The sequence below is a fragment of the Carassius gibelio genome, chromosome B25, assembly GCF_023724105.1.
Source record: "Carassius gibelio isolate Cgi1373 ecotype wild population from Czech Republic chromosome B25, carGib1.2-hapl.c, whole genome shotgun sequence".
Classification (NCBI taxonomy): domain Eukaryota; kingdom Metazoa; phylum Chordata; class Actinopteri; order Cypriniformes; family Cyprinidae; genus Carassius; species Carassius gibelio.
This window is the reverse complement of record NC_068420.1, coordinates 21,664,628-21,691,803: the sequence shown is the minus strand read 5'-3', so window position 1 is coordinate 21,691,803 and position 27,176 is coordinate 21,664,628. Positions and strand designations below refer to the sequence as shown.

The following is a 27,176-nucleotide window of genomic DNA, read 5'->3' as shown; positions in this document are numbered from 1 at the left end:
ACCACTTTCTAAAAATTCTAAGAATAACATTGCTTCATAGTGAAGAACTCCACCAGATGAGCATCAGAAACTGACAATCAAACAGGTTAATTGGACAGAAATGAACATAAGTGGGATTTGCTAAGGAAAGCATCACTATTACTAGCCTTTGAAATGTTATTTATTTTATCCAGATTATGATTAATTTTTAAGGTCTGTATTTTTGTTTTAAAATTTTCTGGATTCCATTTGAATGGTTTAATTACATTTTAGTGGTCTAAAATGATATCTTATCAACTGAGTTAATAATAATTCATAATTATTGACATTATGGATGTTGTTTCCTCAACATAGCATCTCGTGGCTACGACATAATATTGCGTTCCCACAAATTAATATCTCGCGGCTGCGACAAAAGTAAGTGAACCGAAGACGTCCCCTCCCTCAGACAACATGATGTGTTATAACCAACAACCAACGTTAGTTGTTTATGGTTATAAAGCTTGGCTTAAAAAAAAAAAAAAATAAAAAATAAAAACCTTGTAAAACCAATTACAAATTCCCAAATTAAAAAAGAGCCACCTATAGTCGATGTTTATTAGTGTTACCTCTTCTTTCTCTATAGGAGACATTTCTAATTCTGTTAAATCTATAAGTTATTAAACCACCTATAAAACAAATATTGCCTGTGAAACAAATAAACAATAAAAATAAGATATTTAAATATTGAGAACATTTCTATCAATTATTAAAAGTTTCAGTCAGTTGTGTTCACACAAATAGCCTGGTTTAGATCCCTTTTCCATTATTATTTAAACAAAGTACTGCTGCTGTGGAAATGTATAAATATTCAGAAAAGGTACTGATTGGAACCCTGCTGGAAGGAAACACAGAAATAGGACCAATTTCAATTAATTTTAATTGAAAACCCCTGCCATTTAATACTATGGTATACCACAGGGCTCGATCCTGAGCCCTTGTTTCCTTGTACATGCTCTCTTTAAGTGATATGATTAGCTCTATATTCTTCCTCCTCAGAAATGTTCAAGTTATATAACATTGTTTTCAAGTAGAACATTAGGTTCACATATTCATATCTTCGAGACTTGATTTATTACAAAACACTTCTGGCAGGAAGCATTCATGAATACACTGCACTGCAGCTTCTTTTAAGAAGCAGCAGCTAAAGTTCTAACTAGATCTACAAATACTGTATGATCTTATCCATCCCATACTGTCATCAGCACACTGGTTCTCTGTTGCGTTATGTTGTGCCAGCATCTTTACTATTGTCATTTCACAAGGATTTATATAATCTTTATAATAATAATAATAGTATTATTTATATACAATATATAAGAATAAAAGATTAGAACTCAACCAGATTATTAACACATGCCATCAATACTGTGCAGCTAAATTGCATGTGGCTATGTGTGCGCTTGAATACTTTGCATAAATTTGTTTACTTATTTGTTTAATATGTGCCAGCCCAGAATTCCTCAAAGAGTATCTGTTCCATCCAAGATTTCTTCTTATACTTTAAACATCTAGAGCGTTTCTCTAAGGCACTCTTTCTTTAGTATATAATGTGAAAAGTGCTATAAACTGAATTGATTCACAATTTCTTTATATGCATGAATCATCCTAAACTTCAGAAAAATATATTATATAAACAGGAGCCCTTGCAAGCGCATAGAAATAGTCCAGACTTACTTGTGCACCTCAGTAAACTCATATTCAACATGGTGATTTTCAATGAATTATGACTTCTTTTATTATGAATTAAGAATTATTTATTATATTAATTTATCATGAATAATGATTCATGAACTGTGCACAGACATGCACATGGTATTTTAAATGATTTTTTTTTTTCAAATCATTGTCTCAGTCCCTATTCATGTTCATTATATGGAAACGAACAGCATGGACATTCTTCTAAAGAACTCTTTTGATTTCCACAGTATAAAGAAAGTCGAATGGCAAAACCTGCTGGAAATCTCGATCATGCACGAGGCTGAAGATCGGCGCTGCGTTATGAATCATATGACTGCAACAATTCCCAAAAACTTCCTGTTCGAGCACAACAGAGTGAAAACAAGAGAAGAGGATTGAGTGAGTGTCTTGTCAAAGCAGGGGCACGGAGAAAAGAGTCTTGCTGGTAAGTTAGGTTACAAAATGAGAACGCAAATATACCTATTTTAAGCCATTCACGTGCATAGGTAACGAGGCACGTATTGTTCATTTTTAAAACGCGTTAGCTGTGGCTACAGAAGATTTGTGCATATAGTAAGTTGTGCATTTTCATGTTTTATCAGTCAGTATTATAAAAATATGAATATAAAAATAAAAACAGCTTTCAAAATCATTAATCTAAACGGAAAATGTATTTCGCGAAACTTTTTTAAGTTTCAATGAAGGCTATTTTTTTGTAGCTAATACATGCATAGCCCATAGCTGTCAACCCTCCCGTTTTTTCCGGGTTTCTCACGTATTTTAGGTCTTTTCCCGCTGTCTTCCCGTTTTAGTATTTTCCCGTAAAATATCCCGTAATTTTACACTATGTGTTAACTCAGAACACGCATCTATCTGTGTCTGTGAAGTGGCTTGCACTTGGGTTGCTTTACCTCCAGTACAGCAGGTGGCAGTAGCTTAGGCTACCATCGAAGAAGAAGATGTTGCAGCGGCGCCAGCGTGCGGGAGGAAGAGGGAAAAAGTAGCGGGAAGTGAACTTCGAGAGAGTAGATGAGTGTGATATGCGATGATGGATTAGGACACCGAATGCCAAAATCACTGAATTAATCACCAACCAAAATTATGCCGATATTTGAGTAAATGGGGATCCACCTTCCACTACCTGACAAGCAGCCATGTAGGTCCAAATTATGCCTACTGCAAAATTAGTCGTTGTCAGGAAAAACGACGTTTCTCAGCACAAAATTATTATTAATATTAAATTATTATTAATATTACCTTGTTCATAAATAAATCACTTTTAACATATCAATTGGTCTGTCATTCTTTAATATATATTGTGTAGTTATAAACTCTTTAGATTGTTAATGATTAGTGCTTTTTTTTTTTTTTTTTAGTTTGTGGATAAGAATCGTGTAAAAAAAAAAATCCCTTATTTTGGGGATGGATTCCGGGAAATGTCCCTTATTTTCAATGTTCAATGTTGACAGCTATGGCATAGCCTACAGAAGCTCGAGCTATCTCTGCGTTTACAGATGAAACGTTTGACACTGTACGACACACTAAGGTGATTCTGCAAGCTCGCAGGCGCAGCGTAGAGTCTCTTTTATTATAGTAGGGGTCTGTGGTGTGGACCCGAAAAGTCTAATTCATTTCAGCGAATCGGTTCGTTCGAATGGTTCTTTTCAGCGATCAGAATCCAAAAGTGATTCACTGGTTTATGGTGCTCAGTTAACAAACGTCCTCCGTGTGGCATTTAATCGTGTCTATGTGTTAAAAACCCTGTATTCCACCACGATTTGTTAAAATACGTTGTACAGATAATGCAAAACGTGTCCTTCACAAACATACAAGCAAATCGGTTCAACTGAACCATTACCTAGAATCGGTTCAAGAGAACAACTGCGCTCGCGAATCACAATAACCTAGTGTTTGTATGGTATTTCAAACAAAAATCTGATTACATTTGCTGTACAGTACATGTGTTATAAACGAATACCTCATAAAAATCTCTAGTCATTTAAAGAATGAATGTGATTTGATTTGTAGATGTTTCTCTGTGTTATGGTTTGAGGTGTGTTGGGTTTCATGGCTTTTGTTAATGTTGATCATGTGATGATTTCAAGGTGTTTCCTTTGTGATTTAGGAGACAATGTGCGTAAGCTGTGGAGAATGGAGGAGCTGATAGTTGACAGGAGAGTTGAGGACGAGAGGAGCTTGATAAAGACGCCGTCTGATGTCCAGGCCAGCGACCGAGAACATGACTCGTCCACGTCCACGCGTCAGACCCGCTCTGTCCAGCGCGGCTCGCCATGTTTCGTCTACACCCTGGCCTTCTTCTCGGCTCTGGGTGGGTTCCTGTTTGGCTATGACACAGGAGTGGTGTCTGGAGCCATGCTGCTGCTCAAGAGGGAGATGAACCTCAGCTCTTTATGGCAGGAGCTGCTGGTGTCCATCACTGTTGGCGCTGCGGCCGTTTCCTCTCTGGCTGGAGGGTATCTCAACGGGCTTTACGGCCGGAGAGTCTGTATACTGCTCGCCAGCTTCATCTTCTCTGCTGGAGGAATCATCCTGAGCGTCGCACACAACAAAGAGGTTCTTCTGTGTGGGAGGCTCACGGTTGGGCTCGGGATAGGTAAGTTATGTAGAGTAAAACTATTTGAGTTCAGTTTGCTTGTCTTATCGGTTTTGTATGTTTTTTAGGGATTGCGTCTATGACCGTGCCGGTCTACATCGCTGAGGTGTCACCTTCTGAACTCCGAGGTCAGCTGGTCACCATTAACACCCTGTTTATCACCGGAGGGCAGTTCGTAGCTAGCGTGGTGGACGGGGCCTTCAGCTACCTGCCCCATGACGGCTGGAGGTGAAGTCTTACCTCTTAAATCTGTCTTAATAAAAATAAAAAATTTATGATTTTATTGTGCATCTGTTATATGTTTGTCACCCATAAGATGTGAATTGTTTATACTGATGCTGCCTGCAACCCAGTAAAATCTGTAATAGAAAAAAATTATAAAACTTTTATTAATTAAACATACAAATAAATTAATAAATTAATCAATAGTTTAGCATTAAAGAAATATATATGCAAATAGTTTTTAATAACTAGTCAATATTAATACAGTGAATCCAGTGGCTCTTGCTGCTTGGCGAGACATGTGTTAGTGTTATTTCTAACACAATACATTTATTGATATTTTGAATTAGCTTTTATACTCAGTTTTTATTTAAATTTACACAAATTTAAATGTTTTAATGTTTCGTGCTTTTGTCTTTTTATATATGAGTTTTTTGTTGTAAATTGTAATAGTTTTATAACTTATTTTATGACATTGCTTTTTTCAAAGCACCATTTTTAATTTTAATTAAAGTTTTCATCTATTTTATCATTTCATCCATTTATATTTTACTTTATCCCAGCATTATTTCAATTAACAAAAACAATTCTAATGATTTTAGTTTTAGTTTACATTGAAAACACTGGTGCTATTACTTTTCTGAGTGACTGTGTTAAATATACAGACAGTATATACAATAATATGTATATAATATTAAAACAACAGTTATTGTCAGAACACATCAGCTACTGCATAATAATACCCTGGCAACTACTATATAGCAATATAAATATATTGCGTATATTACATACATAATAATTATGCCTAAATATATATAAAACCATCATATAAAACTAGAAATAGAAATATGTGACAGATGACCACAAAACTTGTCATAAGGGTCACAGGTTTAAACATTTATACAGATTTATACATCATCTGAAAACAAGAAATGGGTATAAAAATAGGAAATTTTGGCCGAGGAACAACTATTTGAAAATCTGGAATCTGTGGGTGCAAAAAAACCTAAATCTAAATATTGAGAAAATCACCTTTAAGTTGCCCAAACCAAGTTCTTAGCAATGGATATTACTAATTAAAAAGCGCAACTGGCTCTAAAAGGTAATGGAAGATGAGACTCTGATTGGTTTATTGCATGTTACGCCCAAAAAACACCCATTACTCTACAATAGGGACAACCCGTTTAGACCATGCTCCCGGGCGCGCCAACCGTTTATCCTTCGTTAAAATAGCAAAAGTGGATTTGGACGCGCCCTGAGTGCACCTGCACCGCGCGCTTTACACTTTACATTTAGATCGATAAAATAGGGCACTTAATATCCTAACGATTTTTTGCCGTAAAAGAAAAATCTTACATTTTTACCAATATAGTGTGTTTTTGGCTATTGCTACGAATATAACCCTGCTACTTGAGACTGGTTTTGTGGTCCATGGTTACATATTATAAAAAAATTTATAATAAAAAACATGGTAATATTCAGACATTTCACAGGAAACGTAAAGAATGTGAAATAAAAATGAGAAAAAAAGTTTTTCATAAGAACTTGGTTTTTGTAATCATCTCTGTGTTGGTGTATAGGTATATGTTGGGGTTGTCAGTTGTTCCTGCTGCGCTTCAGTTCCTGGGCTTCCTCTTCCTCCCAGAGAGTCCTCGCTGGCTCCTGCAGAAAGGAGATACCCAGAATGCTCGGCTGGTGCTCAGTCGAATCCGCGGCGGTGACAATGTGGATGAAGAGTATGAAAGCATACGGCGCAGCATTGAGGAGGAGAAGATTGATGCTGGAGGTGAGATCATCCAGAAACCTGGGAATATTTCAGTTGCTTTTCAAGGTCAGATATAAGCTTTTTTTAGTAGAGGGATATCCAAGAAACGAGGAATAAAATATAGTGTACAACCTTAAAAAAACAACAACCTTATTGTTCTTTATTGTTCTTTTGCGAGGAAATTTGTCATTGATGAAACAGAATCACAATTATTTTTTTTTTATAAAAATCAAGTAATCATGAATTACTAGAAATGAAGTTAACTTGTCGAAACTGCACCCCTGGAGTACACTATATGATGTCTGTATAAATGATGATCTAGTTTTCCCTGATTGACTGATTGATTATCTTATAGAGGGTCCAGTGTTGTGGCGTATCCTGACGTTCGCTCCAGCGCGGCGTGCTCTGATCGTGGGTTGTGGCCTACAGATGTTCCAGCAGCTCGCGGGAATCAACACGGTCATGTAAGTTCCTCCAGAGCATTTGAGTCCAGTTGACTCCCTGGTAATATGACTGAAGAACAATACATTTAACGTCAATTATATTAGTGTCCACAACACGACACAATAACATTCTCTTTATCATAACTGCTGTCGTTATCATGTCATAACTTATTCATGTTAGAACTTTTGCTATTTTAAATGCTGTAGCTCTTTAAAGCAGGATGGATTCTGGCTGGATTTCAGTGTTTTTATCATTCATCAGCTGGAAAAATAATTCTGAAAGTGATATAGTTATTATTGGAGATGCACCGATATATCGGCTGTCAATTTTTAACAATTTAATGCCGTCAGCAATAAACTAGGTAGTATATCGTAATGTAGTGTATATGGTTTTTAACTTTTCTCATGTAAAACATGATGAAAACAGTAATCTGTTTTAATGATGAAAGTTAAAAAAGGAAGTGACAAATATCGGTATTGAAATCAGACAGTTATTGTTAAAATCAGTATTAGCATCGGCCAAAAAAATCCAATCAGTGCATCACTAGTGAACGTTATTATTAGCATCATCATCCTTGGTGTGAATTGAAGGCTACAGTATAATACAAAATTTGCTTTTTATTTTACAATACTGACACTTTTCTCACAATTCTCAGGAAAAAAGGTCAGAATTGTGAGATATATAAACTTGAAGAAATTCTAAGAAGTTCTAAGAAGAAAATTCTAAGAAAAGGCAGTTGTGAGAACTGTGAGGGGAAAAAAGTTGCAATTACCTTGATATTTTTCTGTGTTGGAAACAAAAACAGAATTACAAAATAATTACTTTTTTTCCCCCACAGGTGTCATAATTGTAAGAATTCCAAGATACAAACTCATAATTGCAAGAAAAAAAAGTCTGGATCATGAGAAAAACAAACGTTGCATTTACTCGCAAATACATGCCTAAAAAACTGAATTGTAAGAAAAAGTTGCAATTACCGTTGCAATTAAAACAGATGTAAACTTATTCTCACCGTTCTGACTTTTTTTTCTGGCAGTTTTCAGAATTGTAAAAAAAAACTCATAATTGCAAGACAAATGTCAGAGTTTGGATGAAGTCCAATAAAGTAAAATACCTTGAATAAACAAATCGAAAGATGAGCCCTCAATAAAAACGTGCAGTTATGATACATTAATCCATAATTCAGAGAAAAAGTCAGAATTATAAGATCAAAAGTTGCAAGCTTCCATAGTATACTGCATTCTCACTTCAGAATAGTATGTAGGGATGTCAAATTTCGATTATTTCCATGATCGATCGTCGTTTAAATTAACGATCAATTAATCGATTAATCGTTAACCATAATACTGCAAAATGCGTCTATTGCAGGCACGCAGTCAGCGGTATGACAGGATGTGCAAAAGCCCCACACACACACACAAAACGCTTTCTCACTTGAATTAAAGAGGTTTTAGTCTGAATAAAATGCTAGTAGCAGGATTATAAAATGAATAGATGCGATTATGATCATTTGATAAAATGAAGAGAGCGCGCCATACTTTTGAGGTCATTTTACTTTGTTGACAGTTTCCAATCCCGCACGGAGAACGCTGAACGCGCATCTTTAAATGGTTTTGTGGTGCTCGTTGTTGTATTTTAAAGCACAATTGCAATGTTTTCAACTGACATTATTGTATAAAATTATCCGAAATGTGGAGCGCGTGTGACTGCGCTGCACATTAAGTGAACTACATCGGCGCTGCTGCACCAAAACACAGTTGCTCACATTAATTTGATCCTGCTGGATTCTGTCCTAGAAAATGTCAGATTTTTAAAAATCCGTAATCATTAAAATCATTAGATCGTGACAGTGCATGCGTGCAGACGAGGATGAGCGAGCGCGGCTTTGGCTAGATTTATTTGGAGGTTATTGCTCATGTCTCATTCGGCACAAATCGAAATGTTTCCATATTCGCAATGTATTTGAATGTTAAACTATTATTTATAATGTAAACTAGGCTTGTACTTAACACGCATTCGCATATAGACGGAAAAGATGATCCTCTTCATATGAGCAAAAACGTCCTTGGCATAACAGCAGAGTGGACCGGTATACTCCGGTCTATTTAAACTGAATGCTCCAGGATTATGTCGGTCACAGCGCCTATTAATCGCTGTTTTGAATCCAGCAATTATTTATTTAGAAATGATAAGATCTGATTATGACAAGTGTGGTATAAAAGCTTTGTTTATTAGAGGAATAATAGGTTAACTGGAAAATGTTAGATCACGACCATGCTTTTGGACCCCATAGTCTTCATTTACGCGGCTTTGTTCTGGTTTGCCGGTTGGTCACGAATTTCCACAAATTCAGTAGCTATATTTAGGCATTGTTTCTTTTCCTAAATCTTCATAGTCTAACCCTCTAATTTCCCAGGTTTATTTTATTATCTTTCGCTTTTAATAACTGTTTTCGCATCTCTTACTGTGGTAAACATGGGAAGGGAAATTAAAGATTTCATGAATTAAGAATTCGTTCGATTTATTAATTTGTTCCCTTATTTCACTTAAATCATGGGTTATTTAGGGAACAAAATGAATGAAACATGGACAATTGCCACATTAATAATTCGTAGGAATGAATTAACAAGTTGTAGGAATGAATAGACTACCTGTCCTGTCACTGTGTCCCGCAGCCCTGCAAAGCGCAGCCCTGCAAAGCGCACGATATAAAACAGTTATCTGATGAAATGATTAGTAACTACATTTCTATTGCATTCAATGTTGAAGAACTTTTATGTTGTTTCTATTTTAATGTACTTTAAAGTTTAAATCACATTAAAAGCTTAATTTGTACATTGTGAATGAATGATGATGCTTTTATATATCGTCACCGTCACTCACAGCCGCTCGCACGTGTTGAGTGCGCATGAGCCGCACGCAGCCCAACATTGAATCGGTTAACCGACCATCGATAGCCTTAATCGATTGCATCTCTTATCGACAATTAATCGATCATCGATTAATCGTTGACATCCCTAATAGTATGTGAAACAATATGCAACGGTGTAATCTTTCAAAAGTAGAAAGCGTTCTGTGCACATTATCCACACTGCGGGAACAGCAGGGGTAGTGTGGTGGCACTGGTGGCCATTTTAGCATTACCTAGGACTCCATTACCAATTATATAACAGTACTGTCTATTTGAATGAAATGAATGATCTCTCTGAACACTGCAGGTACTACAGTGCCACCATACTGCAGATGTCTGGAGTACAGGACGATCAGATGGCCATCTGGCTGGCTTCTGCCACAGCCTTCACCAACTTCCTGTTTACTCTACTAGGTGTGTGGCTCGTGGAGAAGGTGGGCCGCAGGAAACTGACTCTGGGAAGCATACTAGGTGAAGATTCAGACGCAGCCATAGACACAGGTGCACACTAACAGACTGAAGTATGTACAGTAATATTGTAATGGCTTTGCTGTGAATCACTCAGGTACTGCTGTAAGTCTGATGGTTCTCGCTGCGGGTTTCCTGCTCTCGGCTCAGGCCTCTCCACCCGTGACCTTTCACCCCAATGACCCCTCCCTCCACAACTCCACATGCATTACATATGGGTGAGTTTTTTTTTTTTTTTGTAGACTAGATTGACCTTTTGGATTGTGCCAGAAAAAGTTTTATGCAAATAAGAAAAAAAAAATACGATACAATATATTTGAAGATAACCTCAGATTATTCAAGTACAAATATAAAAGTAGTTTGAGAGTGTAAGAAACTTAATTATATCATCTACAATACTTCTGAAAGGGAACATGCCACTGAGTGCTTTTCATTCATGTGGTAGCAACAACTTCTCTGATTGGTGGAGCTCTTTTCAGGATTATGGGTAGTGTAGTTATTTAGCAGGAGTTACAGTATTAATTAATTTAAAAAAAATTAAATCACATTTGCTTGTGGTTTTTACAGAAGCTTACTGTATATTAGCACTTAAAGGGATATTCCACCCCAAAATTTAAATGCCGTCATGGTTTACGAAGTCATACAGTTTTATGGTGAGTAATGATAATATAATCTTTATACTGGTGATGTATGTTTTTTGACAGCCGATGCCAACATTTTGGAAAGCAGGGTGGCCGATAGCCGATATAATTTTTATTCTTATTATTAATATTAAATAAATTTGAAATCATTTGATTTAAGAAATAAAAATATGTGTAAAAGAAACATCCTTATACTTTAGATGACAGTATTTTTCACAAATAAATGTTTAATACAATTATTTTTGTATTTTTTTTAATAAAAATAACGAATCACTAACCAACAGGGCACTCAGTATTCTGAGAAGTTTATGTGCACTGGGAATCATATTTTTCAAATAAAGCCAGGGTAACACTCATTTTACATACAGCACACAGAGAAAATGACATGAATATAGCAGTGGGCAAATGCATAAAGTGCAGCATAATTTGAAATCACAAGTCACAGAGAACACGCAATCATTTTTTATTTTTTTGCAAGGTTTGTGAAATGTTCATCAGTCAATCAAAGATTTGTTTAAATTATATAAATGCATATTTGTTTAATACTGACAGCAAACAAGAAAGTATTGTAATATTTGCCTTTCTATTACTAATATGCCTAATATAAAATAAATCGTTATAATACTTCCTGTATACATTAATTCCTGTTAATGACGACGAACGAGAGTGAGTGAGAATTGTGTGCGCTCAGGCACTGCCGCTCTCAGTGCCATCAAAATAAAAGTCAGAAAAACTTATCGGCCAATGGCGATATTTGAAAAAATGGCAAATATCGGCCGATATATCGGCCTTGGTAATATATCGGTCGACCACTACTTGACATTTATAAATCTAGTGCACTAGTGTGACTGGAGTTTGTTTTTCTGTCTGTACATGAAAGGTTCTGTGAATCCTGCATGTTGAATCCAGATTGTGGTTTTTGTTATGGTACGAATGGCACAGCCGTGGTTGAGTCGTCATGCATACCTGTGGACACAGCAAACACTGAAGCAGCTGCAGTGGGAAGGTAATACCTCTAATGTATGCAAGTCTCTGGCCTTGTGAAAAAGACTATTGTACTGAATGTGCACTTGTGCTGTACTTCAAGTTTTAAAAGTGTATTTAGAACGGTAAATAATCATATTAATGAAATTCGTTCGAAGTAGTTCTGAGCTTATGGTCTGTAAACCCCATCCCTGCCATTAGCCTACTCTGCTCTGATTGGTCAGGTGGCCAAGTCTGTTGGGATTGGTACAGAGAGGAGTACGTGAGCAAATCAAACATTAAACAATTATATAGTGCTCCAATCCGTTCTTAAAATAATGACATAAAAAACAATTAGTTTAACATTTTTGCAAGCGAATCGTGCCCACAGCTCATGTTTAACACTGTAAACACTTAAAACAATAATGGTTGATACGTTAGCTGAGTGCTAATGTGTCTAACTGATGAAACAATGTACCGTATTTTTCGGACTATAAGTCGCACCTAAGTATAAGTCGCATCAGTCCAAAAATATGTAATGACGAGGAAAAAAACAAATATAAGTCGCACTGGACTATAAGTTGCATTTATTTAGAACCAAGAGAAAACATTACCGTCTACGGCCGCAAGAGGGCGAGAGGTAATGTTTTCTCTTGGTTCATGTCAAATTAATTTTTATAAATAAGTCGCAGCTGACTAGAAGTCGCAAAACCAGCCAAACTATGAAAAGCAGTGTGACTTACAGTCCGTAAAATACGGTAGTTTGTAAACCAGAATACGTCTACTTTATTATTACAACAACAGTCTACATTAACTGACACATTTATAGGAAATAGTGGGTTTACAGCAAATTATCAGAACTATTTTAGTAAGACAGTCGTAAATCGTGGTTTACCTGAAAAATCTAAAGCTGTGCTGGGTATACATCACATATTAGCAATTGATATTTTGAGCTCTCGATTGAAAATCTACACATAACGTATCAATTGTACGTACAGGTTGTGTTTCTACCTTAATAAGTAATAGGTACGGACTTATCTTTCATGGACAAGTGTTTAGCAAATCCCACATTGAAATCAACAAAATTTGAGAAGCAGTCCTCTGTAAAATCAGGAGCACACAACAGAAGGTTGGAATTGTATTGCTGTGGTATCGTGAAAAAAAAAATTGTAAACACTGATTCTTCACATCATGATCTTTCAGCAATGAAAATAAAACAAACTTGCTTTGACAGCGTAGAATTCAGTGTCTTCTCGACTAGTGTTAGTATTTTGCGAACAGGCGGGTAATTTATTATACAAATGTGTTACCTATTAACGTATAATTGTTACAAGTAGAACCACAGATTTGAAACTATGATGTCTCATTAAGGGGGTTCAGAGTCAGTTCTTCTCTTTTCAGAGACAGTATATTTATTTATCATGCACTTTTTTGATTAGCAACTTTGTCAATAGCTATGTTACAAAAAGCAAAACAAATATTTTTCCAAATCCCATATGACCTGCTCTTTAAAGAAGTTAAATCATTGTTTTTATAATCTTTTGTCATGCTTTAAAGTACAGTTTTGAAATGACATTTATTTACTTCATCATTACACATATACAATTATAAATGTATTTAAACTAATTAAGAAGGTAAAAACAAACACTCTCAAGTTCAGCTAGTTGCATTTAAAGGCTCTGTATGGAATTTTTCAACTGTATTAAAGCATAAAATTACCATAATACGTTTTCAGATATTTAGGAAACACGTTCACATTCTTGTTTCCCTGAGAAACAATACTATATCCAGTTATTCTGCTTTGAAATGTGTTTTAGTCTGAGTGCCAATTTTTTTAATAATATTGAGACACCCCCGGGTTGCCAGTTGGCAAAAATCACAGCATATTGCAGCCATTGAAGCCAGCTAACGAACAAAGTTGTGTTGTCTTCATTGTCATTTGCACTCGGTTCTGTAACATGTCCTCAATCTGGCAACCCTCATGAGTGTCAAGTATGAGGAGGAGGTGGAGGGAGAAACAACTCTCTCCAGTATTTTGAATTTGCACATTTGCATATCATTAATTAAAAATGTGAACTAAATGTGAATGCTAAGCTAAGCGCTTGATTAAGTCTTGTCTTGTTCATGTCTTATTGAGGTGTTCCAATGGCACCCAGGAGAGTGCAGGTGTATTCTGGGCCTATAACTATTGCCCAACATCTTACTCCTGGATTGTTCTGCTGGGTCTCGTTCTGTATCTGGCCTTCTTTGCTCCAGGTGAGAGTTTTCTCAGTTCAGTGGATGTTAATGATCATAAAGCCTGATGTCAGGTTGTGTGTTGGAGCAGGTATGGGTCCTATGCCGTGGACGGTGAACTCTGAGATCTATCCGCTGTGGGCTCGGAGCACAGGGAACGCCTGCTCTGCCGGGGTCAACTGGATCTGTAACGTCCTCGTGTCTCTGACCTTCCTTCATGTGGCCCAGTACCTGACATACTACGGTACAACACAGTACACACACGACCCTGAACACTGTAACAGAGTTTATGTGCTACACAGATTCCACCAGTTGTAGGTTGTTCTGTGTAGCTGTGCAGTCGATATGGTGTTTGGGTGGTTGCTACAGTGTTGTTTTAAAGTTGACGTTGTTCTAGTCAGGTGGTTCTTTTAAGTATGCATTTAAGTCGTGCAGTTGCTAGGTTGTTCGGGGTAGTTGCTAAGCAGTTGATGGGTGTTCATGTGATTGTTTCATGTTGCTTTGCAGTTGCTAGGGAATTATGTGGTTGCTAGGGTGTTGTTGTTGGTTTCGGTTGCTAAGGTGTTAGGTATATGTTGCTATTCAGTTTTTTTTTGGTGCTATGTAGTTGCTAGGGAAGTTTGCTAGGCTATTCTAGAGTTGTTACAATGTTTTTTTGGAGCGTGTCCTCCAACAAAAAACGACCATATAGGTAGTTTGTAGGTATATCAAGGTATAACACAATAATCTACCAACTGAGCTACACAAAGCACAAAACACACTGCAAATAAAAGAGTATAAAACATTAATATAACAACAACCTTTTGCTGATGGGGCGCAATTGTGGTATACGCTCTGATGGATCATATTTCAGGGATTTGGATGTATTGGTTGTAGCACAGGTTGTTTTTTGTGTCTTTTATTTTTTATTTTTGGGGGACGGGGCGGGGTGTCCTGTTATGCAGTGTTGAAATTGTTCTGGGTGGTTGCTTGGGTATTTTGTGTGGTTTCCAGGGCATTGTTAGGTTCGCTTAAATGCATGTTGTTATGTGGTTGCTGGGTTGGCTTGGGAGGTTGCTAGAGCATTATTTTGTCGTTGTTAGGGTGTCCTGTGTGTTTGTCAGGCACTTTTAAGGTTATTAAGGTGTTCTGAGTATTTATAAACATGTTGGAGTTTCAAGGTTGTCTGGGTAGTTGCTATGCAGCTCATGTTTGTTTGGGGGATTTCTAGCATGTTGCTTTGTGGTTGCTAGGGAGTTATTATATGTTGCTAGGGGTGTAACGGTACGCAAAAGCAAGGTTCGGTATGTATCTCAGTTTTAAAGTCACGGTTCGGTTCATTTTCGGTACAGTAAGGGAAAGAAATGCAAACATTAAACTGCAGGTTGTTTATTACTATAAACTTTTTTTAACAATTTGTTTACAATTTTTTAAAATACTTTTTAAATAATATATATATATATATATATATAAAATAAAAGAATAAGAAATAAAATACTGCTGCAAAGTTCTCCACTAAATAAAATACTCTCAGTTTTAAATCAATATCATATAATAAAATATAATGAAAAATATAAATAAATAACTACGATTACAGTGCAGAATTACCAATCACAGCTTGTAGGCCTGCTCATATTTAAAAAATATATATAACTTTTCCAAAGTGTAAAGTGCAGCATCAACAGTCTCAGTTTTTAGACCTGCTCAGATTTCGTTATTGCGTTGGACCGATCAGAGTTAAGAGCAAAGGTCGGTTTAAATGCCGACAAGGAGCTGCGTTTGAATTACAATCGTTTTTTTCCTAGTTGTAGTGATGTTCACACTCGCGTGATGCCTTTTGAAAACATTAGGCTGGTGACACACTGGAATATTGCACCTGTCAAACAGTCTATTTTGCTGTCAATACTGTTGATGGTGTCCTTTAACAGTAGGCTTTATATTTATGCTCAACATGAAGTATAGATGTTGTTGTCGTGAAGACAAGATCCTGGTCTGTCTGCGCCTCGGCGGCCTCCCACTATGTCACCTATAGTAGCAGCAGCGCACCAGGCACGATTCTGGTGTGTAAAGACACAGAAAACACGAAGCAGCTGTCACACAACTGACACGCAGCAGAAACGCCACGTTCACGCCACGCAGCCAGTGTGTCACCGGCCTGAGAATCAGCTGCAGGGCGGGATTTGACCTGAACGCTGAGACTTCTGCCACTTAATAAGTTTGTTTGGAAACACAAAATGTACCTATGTTCCGCACACAAAATATTGCATTCGGTCATTCGGTACTAGGGCTGTCAAAATTGCTAAAAAATTACGTTCGAATATTCCCTCTAAAAAATACACTAATATTCGAACTATTCGAACATCTGGTTGTGCATGTTGTCAATGACGTGCATTATGTCAATAACAGGCCAAAATAATACAAAGAGACATAACTACTTGTATAAATAGTCTATTTAAGTTTAAACATATATGACAACGTATTACCTTACAAAAACAAGGAAATCAACTAATGGCCAAGACTGCAGACCTCACACTCTCTCATCCTCACGTTCTCTGAGCATAACGGTTTAAATGAACAAACACATTTTTGTGCGAGCAATTTAAGGTCGTGACTGTTGTCCCAAATATAGCAGGCTTCATTCAGTGATTGAAACAAATATTATTAATATTAATTGAAGTTTTACAGCAGATAGAACTGGCATTGAATGCTCCGAGCGAGCTGTGTTGTGGTAAACATGGAACTTTTCCTTGACATGAAACGATAAATAATCAAACCTCGGATCAATTGCTTGACAGAACTCCCCGAAGCGTGCCCCATCCGCGATGCTGATCGGTCTTATGTCCGTACAAATGAACAAAATTATTTTATCCGTCATGGCCTCTTGTCGTGTTGCAGACAAAGAGCTTGCGGCGGGCGATGCAAAGTAACGTTAAGTGTCAAGACGTGACTGTTTAGCTGGAGTTCCACACATTATGCCATGCTCATTTGGGTGCACTTTTTTGAGATGTGACCTCATGTTGCTAGTGGTCGAATGGTATGCTAACTGTATCTTAAATAGCTTGCATACAACTTTATCTCGCGGGTCAACAATTTTACCTCATTTTCTCTGCTGCGGTCGAGTTGGGCTCTGCACTTGCATCCATCTTCCATGAAGACGCGTCAACTTTCAGCAGTGATGCTGTGCCAGACAGTGCGACTCCTGTGACCTGTCCCCGAACCCTCAGGCTCGAAGCAGACAACCACGGCTCTATTACCGTTTTTTTCCACATTTTATTTTTATTTGAATATAAATTTTCACATTCGAAATTCGTTTTTTTAAACTATTCGAATACATATTCGAATTTAAAATATTCGTTGACAGCCCTATTCAGTACACACGTGCACCGTACCGAAAGCCCTGTACCGAAACGGTCCGGTACGAATACATGTACCAATACACCCCTAGTGGGTGCTGCCATGTAGTTTTCTATGTTGTAATGGATTGTTGCTTGTGTGCTCCTGAGTGGTTTAGTTGTTCACATGGTGCTACAGTGTGGTTGCTAGAGTGTTTGGCTGGTTACTAGGGTGTTGCTTTGTGATTGGGCATTGTTAAAGTTGTTGTGATGCAGTTGCTGAGTAGTTGCTATGCTGCTGATAATGTGTGCAGGTGGCTGCTTGCTTTGCAGTTGCATGGGAATTGCTAGGGTGTTCTAGTGGTTCTGTGGTTCCTTGGTTGATCTGATTGCTATGCAGTTTTTACAGTTTCAGTTCTAGGTGTTTTCATTTTGGATGGTTCGTAGCATATTCTTAGTGGTTGATAAGGTGCTTCTGTGCGGTTGCTATAGTAGCATTAGGGTCATTCTAGGTGGGTGGTTAATAAAGTGTTTTAAGCTTGATGTCATTTAATTCAATTAGGATATTTTGAGTAGTTGCTGTGCACTTGAATGGGGTGTGTGGGTGGTTGCTAGCATGTTGCTCTGCGGTTGCTAGGGAGTTAGGCTTTTCTGGCTGAATTGTTCCTAACGTGTTTGGAGTGTTTTTTGTGAGCTACTATGCAGTTATTAAATAATTCAGAGTGGTCACTTGAGTGTTTAATAGGCTGTTGTTTTGGGGTTGCTGGGGTGTTTTAGGTGGTTGTTCATGGATAATTTATAACCATAGCACAACAGATGCTGCACTCACCAAAGTTTAATGCACAGGTTTAGGCGTTTGTTCAAATCACTAACCCTAAGCTGAAAAACCAGACTGAGCTGGTTTTTCCAGCCTGGTCATAACTGGTTTGCAGGCTGATTTGAGAGAGTTTGGCCATTTATAGAAATATGTTTATTGAAAATGAGATTATTTTATATTAATTTGATTGTGAATGTCTGCTTTGTCCAGGTGCGTTCTTCCTGTACTCCGGTCTGGCTCTGCTGGGCTTCGTGTTTGTGGTGGGCTGTCTGCCGGAGACCAAGGGCCTGCGTCTGGAGGAGATCGAGTCTGTGTTCGGGAGACAGCTGTGCAGCTGTGGAGCCGGTGGCACTCCCAGCGTTCAGTACATCCGGGTAAACGGAGGAAACTACGGCTCTGATGAAGACCTGAGTGATGATGAATAGACCCTGATGAAGATGATTCATGGTGCGGGGATGCTGTGCTTCTCATTCCAGACAGTCAACGTTCTTGTTGACTCATGTTTTAAAATCAGTACACTGATGCTTGATAAACATCAAGATATCATCTGATATTTCTGCCGTGATCATATTTGCACATGTACAGATGAGTAGTGTTATAGGCAAATGTGGCGTTTGCTTAAGTAAAGGCTGTCTGGATCCACGAGAACAGGAAGTGAGATCGCTATCCAAATATGTGCTCTGCATAAACTTTATTAAACTGAGCAAATAGACCGCGTATAAGAGCTGTACAATCATCTTTCTCAAATTCGGATACTAATCTTTTAATGAGCAGAATTTCAGTATCGGTGATAATCGCGGCAAATAAGATTAAATACAGCTTTATCATTTGTTAGTGTTTCATTTACTCTGGTACTACACGCTAAACATGTTCCTGGATCGAATTATACAGGTTTTCTATTATTGGAAAGTCTTTCTACTTAGAAATGCTGTGTCTTGTGCTGTTGTCAAATGATTAATCGCGATTAATCGCATCCAAAATAGTTTTTGTTAGTATAATATGTGTGTGTACTGTGTTTATTAATTGTGTACATATACACACACACACAGTACATATTTTGAAAATATTTACATATCTATATATTCATATAATTTATAAATAAGTACATGTAATATATAAAAAAATAATATTTATCTGAAAATATATACATGCATGTGTGTGTGTACACGGTACACATAGATTTTGTAAACAACAGCTATTATTTTGGAAGCGATTAATCGTTTGACAGCACTGGTGTTTAATTCAGTGCGTTACGTGCTGTTTCTTTGTGTTGGTGTTCTCAATATAATACTCACAGTCAATCATAATAAGATTTAACTATTGTTCCCAAGAAGACTCTGTGAAGTTGAAGTTGCTGCTGATAAATGCTGTATTTGTACATTTTCAGATGAATAAATCTTTCTGAATGGTTGTGTGAGTCTGTTGTAGAGTTCGGTGGTCTCGGCTCCGTTCAGTCTCGTCCCGACCTGACCCTCTTTGACCTCTGTACCCCTCATTTAGCCCAAACAGAGCACTGACCCACCAACTCTTCACACTAAATATTGTGAATGTCTGAATCATTGTTATTTTCACACCACTGAATGCTAAACACGTGAGAGACTTCCATGTGTTCAGAGTTTAGTTGATATAATCGAAAGACAAACGTCCACGATAATCTACATTAAAGATACACTTTAATTAATTAAAACAATACTATAAAAAAATATTAATTTTACTCAATCTGATTTTATTTAATTTGCTTAAATTGACCACAAGGTTTCATGCAAGGGTTATTTTATTTGTACATGTCTACAGTTAGCAGGCACTTGTCTTTTATCCACAGGGTGACTTGACCTGGTTTAGTGTCTCTAGTGTGTCTCAGAGGTGAGGGGAACTGAAGTGTACTGTACACTGTTAGAAAGTGTCCTGTGTCCTGTACTCTGGTAACGTGAGAGCGAGTAACTGGACACTGCAGTTTGGCCGGAGGTCAGGACACTGAACTCTTTCACCTCTGTTAGCAGCACTCACACTCAGTTCCTGCTGAAGTGCACTGAGTTGAAGGAAACCGTGATCGTTTTTACTACAGTGCACTGCCCCAGACCCCCTTACTGTGGAGAGATTTCCCCCTTCAGCTTGTAAAACATGTGCTTAAGTTAAATGTAGATTCAGGAAACCAGTGCTATCATATTGTAATGTTTGAATGCTTTTATCCTGGCTTAGAAACCAGATGTGATGTGGTGAAGCATCACCACACGAGAGCGCATAACACCACTGCATACAGCACCAAAATAAAAACTTCATTATTAATGGTGTTTATGATATTTGTATTTGGTAAAACTTTACACCTTGTAATGAACCATATATATTTTTTAATGATTTTATGAATAATTGTTTCCACAGTTATGATCAAATATAATACTATTCATTGCTACACCTTTAAAAAGTATAATGCATTAAAACACATAACAAACAAACCTTTACATATTATGATGTGTTTTAACTTTGGTTACAATGATTTATAAAATATATAATGCATTACAACATACATTAAGTATATCTTTAGCAAACATTTTATATATATAATATTTTTTTTTAGTATTATTATTATAGATAACAATTTCTGTGCTTATGAATAATGTGCTTATGATATCATTTATATTACTACCACTACTTCTTACTAGTTCTGCATGTGTTTAGTAATGCTGTCAAACGATTAATCGCGATTAATCACATCCAAAATAATAGCTTTTGTTTACATAATATATGTGTGTACTGTGTATTATGTATATAAAAATACACATACAAGTATATATTTTGAAAATATTTACATGTATTTACAGAATTAGACTTACAGACTATAAATATATTTAATATATAAACATAACATACATTTCTTAAATATAAACATGCATGTTTGTGTATTTATATAGGCTACAAATAATAAACATACGCAGTATATATATATATATATATACTATATATATATATAAAATCAACAAAACAAATTCAGTTACACGATAAATGTATTAAATTTCATAATAATAATAATAATAATAACAAATAAAATAACGGTTCAAATTAAATGTAACTGAAATGACTTATGCATATCAGTGCAGCAAATATCTGCATCTCTGCAAATACATCCCAAATATTATGAAGTAATCTGGAATATTATCTAGAGCCTGCATCTATTATGTCTCTCGCACCGGCTGATTTGCATGCGTGGGGTGACGTCACCCTCCAGGGGTCTTGGAGGAGGCGTGGTTTGGTGACGCATTGTGGCTGGGTCTTCATGAAGCGAGCGTGTACTAGATCAGATGAGTTCGGATCGGGACGCGCTCAGGATCGAGCGAATGATCTCGCGTGATCGCAATGCATCGCTGCTGTAGCGGGTGCATGCACATCACAGCCCTGATGTGTGTATGAGCCGAGCACAGGATCGATCGATCGATGAAGATCTAATCATGTCAGGCGGACAGGACGAGAGCACAGTGCGCGTGGCGCTCAGGTAGGGCACGAGCTCTAGTGTGCGTTACTGACGATGTGCTTTCATGGGCTGGCACCTGCTGCAACAGAGCACATATGCGCCTTACATTTCACCCTGGAATCAATAGAAGCAGGGAAAATAGGATCTGTTTCCACGGTTTCATTATTATAATTATATGCAACATTATATATATTTGCTAAATCCTTACAAGTTAATGTATTATTAATGTAACACCGTGTCCTGACACCATGCAACAATGGAAAGTTTCCAGCAACAAATAATTTATTTTTCTTTGTTGTCAAAGCTGCACTACAAGACATAATCAGGATATTTCATGTGTTATGCAAAAAGCCAGGGCGCATGTAGACCACGCCCACACCGTGGGGGCTCTCCATTGCGGGAAGCCGCCTCCTTGTCATTTCTGACTTAAAACAAAAAAACAGAGCCATGCCTAAAAGCTGCTATGTGACAATCTGTACAGTAAACAAGCTAAAAAAAATACAATCAAAATAAAAACAGAACTACGTTTTTATAAGCCGTCTTAGCCTTTTATGAGTACTGCTACAGTGTCACACTGTTGTATCCCAAAATGTACAATTTGGCCCCTTCTTTTCTGTGTGTCCTGGCTGGATGAGTGTGAGATTTCCCGGCCTAAAATTGCATCCCAGTCCAGCTCTGTTAGCATGCAGTATTCAGCACAACCGAAGATGTACACGTGGTAGATGTGTGTCTGAACTAGGGAAGGGCACCCTAAGCCAAAATAATATTTTAAAAATCCCTCTTTATTACTCAGTTGTCATGCACACTCAAACACCCATACTCCGAGAGAGAGATGGAGAGAGACGGGATTCACACTTTCAATCTGTATGCATGTAGGCTACCTTAAATCAAGACATGTTATGATTGTAATGTGCTGAAACATTAGTATAATAATCATAAGAGTCCGTTGATTAGCATAAATTAACTGCTCATACCATTTCCAAAAATGGTATCCCTAAAGGGGAAAAATATTCTTTAATATCTTCTGTCACGATTATATGGTTGGGTAATTATACTGTATATAAACTGTAGGCATCAGTTTTAATATGGATTAATATGCAATGAATTTAAATTGCTTTTGAATGCTGCGCGTTTTTTACATCACTTTCGAGATACCACACATTTTACAAGATTAGATGTTTGTCAGCGGTGCTCAGGATCTGCAAATCATTGGGCATCATCCTATCAGTCATCTCTCCTTACTCTGTTTATGTGGTAAGTGAAATGTTATGTACTGTAATGTAACAGGCTACCGCTAGCAAGCGGCTAATCATGTCCCTTTAGTGGCTCCGTAGAACGTGTTGTTTGTTTTCCGTGGGTGGTGTTTGTGGTCCACACAGAAACTTATTTGGAAATTTTCCCAAGTTACTGAAACTGTTATAAAAAGCCTTTTTTTTTTTAAGTGTACAGTGTGCGTGTGAGAAAATCTGTTGTCTTTAGCCCTATTCGCACGGGATTATCTGGGGACATAGTGTGATTTTTTTTTTTTATTACACCCAACATCTGAATTTTCCATGGTGTATTTGCATGGATAAGTGAAGCCTGTGATTTTACTCAAATTTACAGACTTATCTCCCAGATATATGGATGTCAAGGCTTTGAGAGTCCTGTTCTACAGGTGCATCTCAATAAACTAGAATGTCATGGAAACATTCATTTATTTCAGTAATTCAACTCAAAATTGTGAAACCATGTGTTAAATAAATTCAGTGCACACAAACTGAAGTAGTTTAAGTCTTTGGTTCTTTAATTGTGATGATTTTGGTTCACATTTAACAAAAACACACCAATTCACTATCTCAACAAATCAGAATATGGTCACACACCAATCAGCTAATTAACTCATAACACCTGCAAAGGTTTCCTGAGCCTTTAAAATGGTCTCTCAGTTTGGTTCAGTAGGCTACACAATCATGGGGAAGACTGATCTGACAGTTGTCCAGAAGACAATCATTGACACCCTTCACAAGGAGGGTAAGCCACAAACATTCATTGCCAAAGAAGCTGGCTGTTCACAGAGTGCTGTATCCAAGCATGTTAACAGAAAGTTGAGTGGAAGGAAAAAGTGTGGAAGAAAAAGATGCACAAACAACCGAGAGAACCGCAGCCTTATGAGGATTGTCAAGCAAAATCAATTCAAGAAATTGAGTGAACTTCACAAGGAATGGACTGAGGCTGGGGTCAAGGCAACAAGATCCACCACACACAGACGTGTCAATGAATTTGGCTACAGTTTTGTTATTCCTCTTGTTAAGCCACTCCTGAGACACATACAGCGTCAGAGGCATCTTACCTGGACTCAGGAGAAGAAGAACTGGACTGTTTTCCAGTGGTCCAAAGTCCTCTTTTCAGATAAGAGCAAGTTTTGTATTTCATTTGGAAACCAAGGTCCTCGAGTCTGGAGGAAGAATGGAGAAGCTCATAGCCCAAGATGCTTGAAGTCAAATGTTAAGTTTCCACAGTCTGTGATGATTTGGGGTGCAATGTCATTTAATACACGAGTTCACAATTTGAGTCGAATTACTGAAATAAATGAACTTTTCCACAACAAATACAGTACTATCAAACACTCCAACGCAGCTCTATTCTTTGCGAAAGCTGGATAAAAAGGCGCACAGGAAACAAAAACCTTGAAAAATGATATACGACCTGCCAAATGCTGGCCAAATCACAGAGATGTCGATTGACACGGGACTGGTATTATCACAGGACCTCAGTGTTCGGTGAAAATTGGTAGGTCATTTGCGAGGGGAGGGTTAAATTAGTGGGGAGTGGGGAATGAGTGGTTATGGATGAATGAATGCAACGCATTTGTCCATGTTTCACTCCGCCTACAATTGCACTAGCGGAAAGTGCTTAAACACTTTGTGTATTTTACGTATAGGGAGGATCAGCTCTGGCTTACATGAAGACGTCACTACCGCATCAACACCGCAGACATTTGGAATTTTTTAAAGACAATAATTGAACATCTTATTTGATATTCTATAATTAAATCAACCAATCCAATTTTAGAAAATCGTGACCCATACCTAGTCTGAACAACTCTCTCAGCATCAGCCACATCAATGTAACAATGACATCATTTCAACCAGAAACGCTACTTTAGTGTAGAGGTTTTCAACTGTGTGTGTGTGTCACTGGTTTGAGTGGCATACTGTGCTGAAAGTAGACAGTTAACTGACATATGATCAATGGAAGAAGAGATTTATTGGTGAATCTGTGCATTAGATCTGTGATCGGCCTGTTTGTTGTGTTTCAGATCTCTACAGAGATGCATTTTGTTGTTTTAGCGCTCACACAGTCAAATACATTCGGCTAGCTGACAGTAATGATTATAGTGCCTGGACAGTTTTCTGTTACAGGAAACTGAACTCACTAATAGAGAACAGATGTGTGTATCGACCAGGCTGGTAAATTGTGTGGTTAACTTGTGTCAATTTCAAAATCCTACAGCCTTTGATTATAAAAATACGGCATCAGCAACATACTGAAAATGTATATAAATACTAGCCGTATTTAAGTAATAGCAATTGAAGACCCTACTGTTCTTAAAAGATTAATTAGGAATATACATTAATTTATTAAAATCGTTCCACCCTGTAAATTAAATTGCCTAAACCGTGAATAATTATTTTTATTTCTTTAGTACTCTTTCTGATTAATATAAATGATATAGACAGCAGCAGGTTGGTTTAGCTGCAGATGTGACATTTTGACACCTATCAGAGTTTTTGTCTCATCTGTTTAGATTCACAGAGCACTGACAAAGCTTTAATCAGAAATATAGATGCTTGACCAGTTTACTAAAGCTGATTGCGTGGATGTGATTGTGGATGTGGTAACAGTACGGTAGATGCTGTCGTGGGACGGAGAGCCAGCTGTGGATGACGGTGCAGTTTTCTTCAGTGAGTCAGCGGCTCTTGCATCAGCAAATGTCATTTTGTGATGAAATAAAAGCCTGCTCTCATGCCTCACAGATACAGAGGAAATCAGACTGATGTGCTTCCTCTGGTTAATCTAGTTAATCCACTGATGTCACATTCATAATAAATGTTATACCCATGTTTACACTGTAAATTCATTGTAAATCTTGTGAATGGTAGACAAAACAATGTCATATATTGTATAAAGACTGTATAAAACAGTAATATGGGCCACAATAATTGTAATTCTGACAGAATGTTTATAATGATGAGTGAAGAAATGGTATTTTTGATTTCCTACATTCAGGTAAATGGTCAATAAAATGCATTTAATAAAACATTAAAATAAAAAGCAATAGAGCAAAAAAAATAATAACTTATAACCTAATAAATTCTAAAAAAGAAAGAAATGTGGGGCACTATGGTTTTTCGTGTCAATTTCAATTTATTTGATTAAAAAAGTGACAGTAAAGACATTTATAATGTTTCAAAATATTTGTTAATTAAATAAAAGCTGCTCTTTTGAACTTCTGAGACATCAACAGATCTTAAAAAAGTCCAGGATCACAGTTTCTACTCAAATATTAAGCAACACAACTCTTAACGTGTTTCTTAAGCACCTAACTCGAAATAAATTCCGTTTTAAGATAGCATACATGAATGAATTGTATTGATTAATTATTATGATTTACTTTTTTTTAATCATTGGTGTGTCCGTGCAACACTTTCCAATAAGGTTGCATTAGTTAACATGAACTAAAAATGAAAAGCTCTGTTAAAGCATTGATGAGTCTTTGTTGTAATGTTCATTTCAGTATGAATGAATTGAGCAAACCATAGTGTTTCCATCGAAGAGAATGTCTCTTATTTCATCTGTGCTCATTTGTTTCTCTAGATGTTAAGCTGATGTGTTAACAGAACAGAGGGCTCCAGTAAGTCAGTGGTGACCCCAGTGACGGTCACGTCCTTCAGACACAGAAACTATGCGCCTGTAGCCTGCACAGCCGCATGTGGACATATTCCTGGTCTGTGGCAGGAACAGAATCTCTGCTCTCTGTAATTGTAGTTTGTCTAGAAAGCAGCAATGTTAAGCAGAGCAGCCGTGGGGTAGTTTTACCACATTCACCACACCCAGCCAACTGCGCTTCACTTCCCGCGTGCTTGAGGTCTTCGTTCTGTGCCTTTTCATTGAACAGTATCTCTGGTTGTTTGGCCCCAAGCTCTGTGAATAAACAAATACAGACAGGTTTATACTGCTTTTAAAGTCCAATCTATCTCTATATCCAGAGCACATTAAGCTAAGATGTCATCATATTCTGTTTCTAAATGTGTTTCAGTCTCTTCTCATCATGGGTCGGTGAGGTAAGAAACAATTACAGGATCACAGTGAGGGGCATGAAATATACATGCTGTATATATGTAAGTAGAGGTGTTGAGATCGGCCATGTTGGTTTTTAGGAGAGCTTCTGTCAACACATCACGCCTCAGTGCCTGCAGAATGCAAACATTACTGTAGAATCACTGCTAGTCTTCACCTTATCACATTCATCTCTGTATTATTAGTTCAGTAAACTTCCGATCACTGCTGAATCCATGTCACTTCATTCGATAATGTAACTGGAACAAGAACAAATCAGGTCCGAAGTGTCTGTTGTA

At 37.2% G+C, this 27,176-nt stretch overlaps 2 protein-coding genes across 11 annotated transcripts in view; both read left to right on the top strand.

Annotated features, from left to right (window-relative positions):
- Positions 1 to 1,974: 1,974 nt before the first annotated feature.
- Positions 1,975 to 19,499, top strand: LOC128014356 (proton myo-inositol cotransporter-like). 4 transcript variants are annotated; one of them, XR_008183532.1, is made up of 11 exons: positions 1,975 to 2,143; positions 3,824 to 4,312; positions 4,381 to 4,540; positions 6,115 to 6,320; positions 6,655 to 6,763; positions 9,962 to 10,125; positions 10,220 to 10,340; positions 11,644 to 11,769; positions 13,864 to 13,982; positions 14,036 to 14,205; positions 18,300 to 18,449. XR_008183532.1 is itself a non-coding variant. In XM_052597920.1 (11 exons), exons 2-11 carry the CDS (start codon positions 3,850 to 3,852, stop codon positions 18,512 to 18,514), a joined length of 1,836 nt encoding a protein of 611 aa, XP_052453880.1. In that variant the 5' UTR covers positions 1,975 to 2,143; positions 3,824 to 3,849; the 3' UTR covers positions 18,515 to 19,499. The 4 variants fall into 4 exon arrangements, 3 of the variants coding, with proteins under 3 accessions (XP_052453880.1, XP_052453881.1, XP_052453882.1); XM_052597920.1 differs by having other exon boundaries at positions 14,053 to 14,205; positions 18,300 to 19,499; XM_052597921.1 differs by lacking the exon at positions 11,644 to 11,769 and having other exon boundaries at positions 14,053 to 14,205; positions 18,300 to 19,499.
- A 1,850-nt stretch (positions 19,500 to 21,349) lies between these two features.
- Positions 21,350 to 27,176, top strand: part of LOC128014342 (kinesin-like protein KIF21A) — a 56,178-nt gene continuing 50,351 nt past the window's right edge. For 4 of the 7 annotated variants that reach the window (XM_052597838.1, XM_052597841.1, XM_052597837.1 and 1 more), the window contains exon 1: positions 21,351 to 21,576. In XM_052597838.1, coding sequence (XP_052453798.1) covers positions 21,491 to 21,576 — 86 coding nt within the window. In that variant the 5' untranslated portion in view covers positions 21,351 to 21,490. Of the gene's footprint in view, positions 21,577 to 27,176 lie in introns of all 7 variants that reach the window. The other 3 variants (XM_052597836.1, XM_052597835.1, XM_052597834.1) reach the window with 1 other exon arrangement.

Excerpts from the sequence above, each read along its gene's own strand:
- LOC128014356 (XM_052597920.1), top strand. The coding sequence starts at position 3,850 with ATGGAGGAGCTGATAGTTGACAGGAGAGTTGAGGACGAGAGGAGCTTG. Across the intron at positions 6,764-9,961 it reads GCGGGAATCAACACGGTCAT|GTACTACAGTGCCACCATAC; the intron begins GTAAGTTCCTCC and ends TGAACACTGCAG. Across the intron at positions 10,341-11,643 it reads TCCACATGCATTACATATGG|GTTCTGTGAATCCTGCATGT; the intron begins GTGAGTTTTTTT and ends TGTACATGAAAG.